Below are 9,262 nucleotides of genomic sequence, written 5' to 3'. Positions count from 1 at the left end.
GCAGTCGGTGTTGTATGTAGCAATCGGTGTTGTATGTAGTAGTCGTTTGTGTGTAGTAGTCAGTTGTGTGTTATAGTCAGTGATGTACGTAGTAGTCAGTTTCGTGTATAAGTAAGTTGTATGTAGAAGTCAGTTGTGAGAAGTAGTCAATAGTGTGAAATACTCAGTTGTATAATGAAGTCAGTTTTGTATGTAGCAGTCGGTGTTGTATGTAGCAGTCGGTGTTGTATGTAGCAGTCGGTGTTGTATGTAGCAGTAGTTGCTGTATGTAGTAGTCTGTGTTGTATGTAGTAGTCAGTGTTGTGTGTAGTAGTCGGTGTCGTATGTAGCAGTCGGTGTTGTATGTAGGAGTCTGTGTTGTATGTAGGAGTCGGTGTTGTATGTAGTAGTCGGTGTTGTATGTATTAGTCGGTGTTGTGTGTAGTAGTCAGTTGTATGTAGTAGTCCGTGCTCTATGCATTAGTCAGTTGTATTTAGATGTCAGTTATATGTAGTAGTCAGTGTTATATGAAGTAGTCAGTTATATGAAGTAGTCAGTTGTATTTAGTAGTCAGATCTATGGAGTTGTCATTGTTGTATGTAGAAGTCTGTTGTGTGTAGTAGTCAGTGGTGTATGCAGTAGTCAGTTGTATGTAGTAGTCAGTGTTGTATGCAGTAGTCAGTTGTATGTAGTAGTCAGTTGTATGAAGTAGTCAGTGTTGTTTGTAGTGGTCAGTGTTATATGTAGTAGTCAGTTGTATGTAGTAGTTAGTGCTTTATGTAGTAGTCAGTTGAATGAAGTAGTCGGTGTTGTATGTAGTAGTCAGTGTTGTATGTAGTTGTAAGTTGTATGTAGTAATCAGTGTTGTATGAAGTAGTCAGTTGTGTGTAGTAGTCCATTGTATGTAGTAGTCAGTTTTATGTAGTAGTATGAGTTTGTATTTGTCACTTTTGTATGTAGTAGTCAGTTGTTTGTAGTAGTCAGTTGTGTTTAGTAGTCAGTGTTGTATGAAGTAGTCAGTTGTATGTAGTAGTCAGTGTTGTGTGTAGTAGGAAGTGTTGTATGGAGTAGTCAGGTGTATGTAGTAGTCAGTGTTGTACGTAGTATTCAGTGTAGTATGTAGTAGTCAGTCTTGTACGTTGTATTCAGTGTTGGGTGTAGTAGTCAGTTGTTTGTAATAGTCAGCAGTGTGTAGTAGTCAGTTGTTTGTAGTAGTCAGCTGTGTGTAGTAGTCGTTGATGTATGTAGTAGTCAGTTGTTTTGAGTAGTCAGTGTTGTGTGTACTCAGTTCTTTGCAGTTGTCAGTTGTGTGTAGTAGTCAGTTGTAAGTCGTAGTCAGTTATAAGTAGTAGTCAGCTCTCTGTAGTAGTCAGTTGTTTGTAGTAGTCAATTGTATGTAGTTGTCAGTTTTGTTTTGTAGTCATGTGTTTGTATTGGTCGGTGTTGTATGTTGTAGTCAGTTGTTTTTGGTAGTCAGTGTTGTATGTAGTAGTCAGTTGTTTGTAGTGTTTTAAGTAGTCAGTGTTGTATGAAGTAGTCAATTGTATGCAATAGTCAGTTGTGTTTTGAAGTTCACCACCAATCCCAATCAGTTTTAAACACAAGAAAGGATGAATGGGAACAAAATGTGTCCAACGTTGTCAACCGACGAATTGTTGTTGTTGTTCATTATTATCATCATTATCATCATCATCATTTTTATTATAATTGTTATTATAATTATTATTATTAAAAATAATATTATTAATAGTATTATTATTTGTGTTTAAATAACTACTAGTGGGGTCTCGTCTGTGACCGGCAGTGGGTCTCTCAGACGATCACCACCATCCAGATGTCGGGCATGCTGGTGGGCGGGATCTTCTGGGGTCACGTGTCAGATGGTATTGGCAGGAAGCCAACTTTCTTCCTGAATGTGTTCGTTCTTGGCGTGGCCAATCTTATCTACTACTTCTCCGTGAACTGGCAAATGTTCGCTAGCATGAGGTAACTCAACAATGTCCATACAATATGTTTTGCTCATTTGAGGAAAGACGAACTATGGTAATATATAACTTATATTATAATTAGAAGAATTGTGGTGTCTTATGATATATTAGTGATATACGATAATAACATTTGTAATTTCGGATTCATAAATTAGCAAGGAGGTGAAACTTAAGATTGTACATGTACATAAAGTGTACGATTTGAAACGGGTAATTGGTATTACATGTATATGAAAATAACACATATAATGTACTTCGCATTCCTAAGTAAGCAAACAACTACGACTTTACGTGTATGGCACTAAGGATATACGATTTGTAACGCATGAGACGGGCATTATGAAATCTCATTTCAATAATTTGCGAAGGTTTATCATAGGTCTCGGCTGTACGGGGTGGATGGCAGCGCCGCTGATGTTCGAGTACATTCCGAATAGATGGCGCGTGTATCTCATCGCCTTACCAAACTGGGCACTATGGGGCGGCGCCCTGGCGGCGTTCTGCTACTGGTCACGTGACTGGAAAGATATCCACATTTTCATATTGGATGGTTGTTAGTATATGTTCTGCGTAGACTATTGTTTTTTTATCTGCGTTGTCGTCTTCTTTCGTTGTTTATGCTCCCCCAAAATTTATTTTTGGGGGAGCATATAGTCTCCGCTTCGTCTGTCCGTGTGTGCGTCTGTCTGTCTGTCTGTCTGACTGTCTGTCCGTCCGTGCACATTTTTTCTCCGGGCTATTTCTCAGCAACTAATGACCGGAATTCAATGTAACTTTTTGGGAAGCTTCACTACCAAGAGATGTGCATATTATCAGCCAGTTCTGGTTGGATGATTTTTCACAGGCTTATGGCCCTTTGAAATTTTCCATTAACTTTACATATAGTGCAATTTTTGTACGGGCTATTTCTCAGCAACTAATGACTGTAATTCAATGAAACTTTATGGGAAGCTTGACTACCAAGAGGACATGTGCATATCATCAGCCGGTTCTCGTCGGATGATTTTTCGCAGAGTTATGGCCATTTGAAATTTTCTATAAACTGTACATATAGTGCAATTCTTGTCCGGGCTATTTCTCCCCAACTACTGACTGGAAATTATGGGAAGCTTAACTACCTTGAGGAGATGCGCATGTTATTTGTGGGTTCTGGTTACATGATTTATTATGCTCCGCAAAACATTTTTGTGGGGGGGGGGGCATATAGTCGCCGCTTCGTCTGTCCGTGTGTGTGTCCGTCCGTCCATGCACAATTTTTGTCCGGGCTATTTCTCAGCAATCAATGACCGGAATTCAATTAAACTTAATGGGAAGCTTCCCTACCAAGAGGAGATGTGCATATTATGAGCCGGTTCTGGTCGGATGATATTTCACAGAGTTATGGCCCTTTGAAATTTTTTATAAACTGTACATATAGTGCTTGTCCCCCCAACTACTAGACGTTTCCTTTTATCTTAATATATAGTGCAATATTGTGATAAAAAACACTTTGGGGAGTATCAACCGTCTCCGACGGTTTCTTGTTTAGAGAGTTTTGGCCCTTTGACATTTTAAAGTTGCTAAACCATTCATCGTATTATTTTGTCCAAAGTTATGCCCCTAAAGACGTTTCCTTTTATCTGAATATAAAGTGCAATATTGTGACAAAAATAATTTGGGGAGCATCACCCGTCGCCGACGGTTTCTTGTTGTATGTAGTAGTCAGTTTTATTTAGTAGTCAATTATGTATATAGTAGTCAGTTGTGTGTAGTATTCAGTTGTGTGTAATAGTCAGTGTTGTATGTAGTAGTCAGATGTATGGAGTTGTCGTTGTTGTATGGAGTAGTCATTTGTGTCTAGTAGTCAGTTGTGTGTATATGTCAGTTGTGTGTTGTAGTCAGTTGTTTGTAGTAGTCAGCAGTGTGTAGTAGTCAGTTGTTATAAGTAGTCTATGTTGTATGTAATAGTCAGTTGTATGTAGTAATGTAATAGTCAGTTGTATGTAGTTGTTATTTGTTTGTAGTAGTCAGTGTTGTACGAAGTAGTCAGTTGTATGTAGTAGTCAGTGTTGTATGTTGTAGTCAGTGTTGTTCGTAGTTTCAGTGTTGTGTGTAGTAGGCAGTTGTTTGTAGTAGTCAGTTGTTATAAGTAGTCATTGTTGTATGTTAGTTAGTTGTATGTAGTAGTCATGTGTTTGTAGCAGTCAGTGTTGTACGTAGAAGCCAGTTGTGTGAATTAGTCAGTTATGTGTAGTAGTCGGTGTTGTATGTAGCATTCAGTGTTTTTGGTAGTAGTCATTGTTGTATGTAATAGTCAGTGTTGTATGTAGTAGTCAGTTGTATGTAATATTCAGTTTTGTATGTTGTAGTTTTCCATGATGAAAGCATTGGCAGTTTGAGAGAGGTGGAGGAAAATAAGCACCACACTGATACCAAAAGTCAACGGGAATAGTTCAACAAAGCAGTTAATACATTGACAAACATCTTCGACAATAATTTCATCGATCCATTCGACGTTACGAAAGCTCCTGGCAAACGTGTGAATTTTTCTACAGGAACCCACGCTACTAATGAAGTGGAGAAGTCGATGGTCAACTCTTTAAGTAAAGGTCAAGGTATGTTTGAATCATTCGTTAGGGAGAGATTAGTTGAGAAGATCGATGGATCTGAACCAGCAGAAAAAAGTTTCTTTAGCCCATTGCAAAGGAGCAACATCAAAACAATGTCGGATAAAAAAAAAACGAACTCATTAACGGGTCAATAATGTTCCAACGGTTGTTAGCAATAAACACCTTCACAAAAGTTCCTCCTGATCGTGTTTTTTCATTTGAAAACACCACCGTTCCACTCAGTATGTTTACTGATGAAGGTAAAATGATCCAAACCAAGAAGTCTGACTTCATGAAAAAGCTCGAAGAATAATTGCCCCTTTTATACTTAGAATATGCATATTATTGATAAATCTATGTTAAACTTTGCGTACTACCCCAAATATTTCCTATACCCTTTGACATATTGCTTTTATATTTTGCATACTTGTTTACCAACATGACCCCAACCTATAAACAAGAGCAGACCACTGTATCAAGCATTTTGGCATAATTATGGCCCCTTTTACACTTAGATAATTGAACATTTTGCTTAAATTGCCATAACTTCTTTATTTATGATCACATTTTATTATTACTTTGACAAAACAACCCTTACCTGAATACCACAATGGATTCCACCCAAACAATACCCCACGCCCCAACCCAGAATCCCTCCCCCCCACTATAAACATAATCTAATAAATTACCCCACCCACACTATACCCCCCTCTCACCCCTTACCCCCCCCACCCCCTCAATTTTTTTTAACATCATCTTATAAATTAACCCACCCCACATTATACCCCTCTCACCCCCCTACTCCCCCCTACCCCCCCAAAAAAAATAATTGTTTTTTTCCTTTTTTTATTTTTGAAAGATCATCTAATAAATTACCACACCCCACATTATACCCCCTCTCAACCCCCACCACCCAAACCAAGATGTTTTTCCATTTTTATTTTTGAAAGATCGTCTAATAAATTATTGAATATGAACAATTTCCCCATGATGGCTTACGTTATACTGTCAAGCACTCGAATAGTCGAGCGCGCTGTCCTGTGACAGCTCTTGTTAAGAAGCGGTGCAAACAAAGAACGGCTTATAGAATACTATACTGTTTACTTGATGGAACATGCTATCAATGAACTGAAAGCCAACGGTGGAAGAAATGCAACAAGTATTAAAGTTACAATAGATGGTTGTTTCGTTGTAACAGAACTCAAAACCAACCAGGATATTGGTGCCACATACATTTACATGTCAACTGGAAGGGTAACTGTCCACACTGATTGTAGGCGTTTTATACCAGATCACAAGTTGAAAGAGAAAATCACCACGGAGCAGAACAATATTCTCCTTGCCGTATACTGTATCACTGAATGTGACACAACTAGCGGTTTCTATTGAAAGGGGAAACGAAAGGTGTTCAAGATGTTGATTGATAAAGCACACCCAATATCAACCAGTGTGTGACATGGGCGAGTAATTTGTATTGACGGAGCTACAAAGGTCAACATATACCAACTTTGCAATAAACCTGTACGGAGGCAACAACAAACAGACTCCTCATGACTTAAGATGTACCAAGGCTAAGAGTACTGTACATCCAAGACTCCTTCCACCGACTTAAGACAGCTTTACTCTACATCTATTAAGATGTGTGTTTCAGTTATCGATATTGCGATATGCAACAACCCCACAACACTACCGTCCTGTCTTGTCAGACTTTGGATATGAATGGACGGAACTCAGGCAGGTCTTAGGCCAAAGCTGATGAACCAGCCCTCTGCAGCACCAGAGTTGCTGAATGACCTATGCGATTGTTTGGTTTGTAATGAAACCTGTACTGAAGACTGTTGTTGCAGTAGTAACACTCAGACAGATGATATCACGTGTAGAAATATATAAACATTGACATACGAATTTAGCTTCGAAATCGAAAGCTCCGATGATGAAAAATAAGCATAAACAGTCTTACATTTTAGGCTATATATTGAATCAGCATTATATTTATATTTAACAAGAGATGTGTTTGTCAGAAACACAATGACCCTATTGCGCCGCTTTGAAATAAAATTTCAATATATCATTTGGCAGGTTTGGAAATTATCTCCCTGTTAAAGATTATTACTATCTGGATTGTATTTTTTTTTACTTTTAACCTTGAAGGATGACATTGATCCCGACATTTCACCACTCAAAATGTGCAGCTTCATGAGATAAACATGCATGTCAAATATCAAGTTAATATTTTCAGTGTTGCAAAAGTTATCGCAAAACTTTAACCAATGTTAAAGTTTTGGGACACACACATACAATTACTGACACAATGACAGTCAGACAGGCCAAAAACAATATACCCCCGATCTTTCGATCTGGGGGTATAAAAAGTGATTACCAATATGTTCTCTAATGTTGTTTGCATACATGCTTCTCGTGTTAGATTGAAATAATTTCATTTGTTCACTGTTTCAAATTGTGGTGTTGAGAAATACTTTATAACATATTAATATAGTATTCCAAAGTAAGGCAATATGTGATGATAAAGAAAATTATGTCATACATTTAGGATAGGAAAGCTTGTATATAAAATTGTATTTCCAGTGAAGACTTATCTCGTTTATATTGTGAATATACTGTTGAGTTTGTTTCTGTTTTATCAGAATTAAAATATTTGTATACGAATGTGTATATATAACTTTGTTAATTAATGTATAGTTTTATGATGATAATTTGATAAAACAACAATGGTTTATACGCAATTCATCTCTATATTAAGCTACAAAATATGTAAACGTACTATGTCGTATACTTAAAACAGTGTGAACATAGTTATAATTGTATAACAAAGTATGCCTATTTTCCGTATAAATCGAATAAAATTGAATGGGTAACAAAGTGTTTCCTGTGTATACTAGTAAACAAAATATTTTGGTGTTTATATTGTGTTGAATATTTTGTTGGTTAGCACTTAAACACACGTATGATAATTTGTCAGTCATCTTGCTCGTTTGGCTGCCATATTGAAATTGTAATCTTGTGTATATATTTTAGATATTTCAAATGTTCACACTATAATAATAAATATAAATGAATTTATAAAACGTTGAACAATGAAAACCCGGATATGATAAAGCGCTGCTTAGAACCTCAGGATATGTCTCACTGAAGTGCATATACATTCACCCCACCCACTGTATGGTGCTTCCAAAACAAATTGAAACACATTGGAACATATTGTTTAAAGCTTTTTTGTTTATTTGTATTTATTTATTATGCCTGACATTTAAAAATAATGAAAACTTCATTTCGTGTATTGAATTTGAACATATATGTTAAACAACAGACACACATTCAAATATATTTTTACTTTTAGATTTAAATTTTTATAAAAAAATACATATACTCTTAATTTACAACATGTTTCAATGGAATCACAATTGAAATACTAAAACTAACATTTATGACAGTTAAAACATATAAAAATAGCAAACATTTACGAAAAGTCATGTTTTCATTTTGCTTTTTTGCTTTTCTTGGCTGCCATCTTAGATTTCTCAGCCCCCAGCTCTTTTGAACCAAAAGCTTCAATACATGCCAAGATCTGTTGGACGGCCCCTTTAACCAGGGATCCGCAAAGGACGAAGATTCATGCTAAACTCAGCTTCGTGTATGAATGGTACTTATTTCAAATTGATAAACTCGAAACTACAAATACTGTTAAATAAACGTGACTGATTATTTCGTTAAAACCATGTGGATCTTATATACAAAGTATCTATTGACTTCTTTATACATGTCCAAGTACATGCCTTCACACGGCATGTATTTTATGATGGTTTAAACAGTTTCAAGATTACTTCTGGGAGGACAATGACACAAGATAGATGAGACACAAATATCCGTGTTTATCCATTTTATAATATGTTCAATTATAAGATTACATACGATGCCTTGCAAAAAACCAATCTAAGACATAATGTGAATTGTTGCCTTAATCGTCCATTAATGGGAAAGTGTTTGGTACGATTTCTGCAAAGAACTAATGCTCGAAGTCTCCTCTTCAATGTTCTTTCAAATTGTTCCTTGGTAGAGATCGAACCCGTGACAACGCGGATATCATGTCCAGGAATCCGCTGCAACGCAACTGAGATTTAAAACGGTTGGCTAAAGTTAAAAATATAAAGACATTTTTTAACTACGCCGATTACGGTTAAAATATTAAAACTTAAAACTGTTAATGTCATGAATATTTTCGGACATACATGTTTTTGTCCGTAATTAATGACTCCAATTTTTTTGGACAGTATATTTTACAGCGCTATTTTACTAGATTTCTGCCCTGTTTTCGCTTATCTGGACCATAACAATTGCGTTATTGGGTAGATTACCATGTATACCGGTAATAAACAATCGTTTCACCCAACAGCATTCAAAATGATATCGTATTCAAGGAAGCAGTATGGTTGTTTGTTTTATAACGTTTTATATACCATTTCAGGTAAGAGATTGCACATAAATGAAGTTGAATTTTATTGAAAGCAGAGGAAGGAGAGTGCAACACAATACAATTAGTGCACATTTATTAATTGTTTTTTTTTATTCAATATAATAGTTCACAAACAAACATAACGTATATGTCTCTAAATTTCGGACACTCGTACTTTTTGAAAATCTTAAGTATCTAAATTTTCGGACACGGATTTTTTTTAAGTGTCCGAAAA

The 9,262-nt window shown here is 36.2% G+C and overlaps 1 protein-coding gene across 1 annotated transcript; it reads left to right on the top strand.

The window, feature by feature from the left end:
- The first annotated feature begins 1,807 nt into the window (after positions 1-1,807).
- On the top strand, positions 1,808-2,526 carry LOC127857261 (solute carrier family 22 member 13-like). Its single transcript, XM_052393678.1, has 2 exons — positions 1,808-1,966; positions 2,337-2,526. The coding sequence occupies exons 1-2, from the start codon at positions 1,815-1,817 to the stop codon at positions 2,524-2,526; spliced, it is 342 nt and encodes a 113-aa protein (XP_052249638.1). The 5' UTR covers positions 1,808-1,814.
- Positions 2,527-9,262: the final 6,736 nt, after the last annotated feature.

This window comes from Dreissena polymorpha, chromosome 14 (genome assembly GCF_020536995.1).
Source record: "Dreissena polymorpha isolate Duluth1 chromosome 14, UMN_Dpol_1.0, whole genome shotgun sequence".
Taxonomy (NCBI): Eukaryota; Metazoa; Mollusca; class Bivalvia; order Myida; family Dreissenidae; genus Dreissena; species Dreissena polymorpha.
This window is presented reverse-complemented; position numbering and strand designations above follow the sequence as displayed.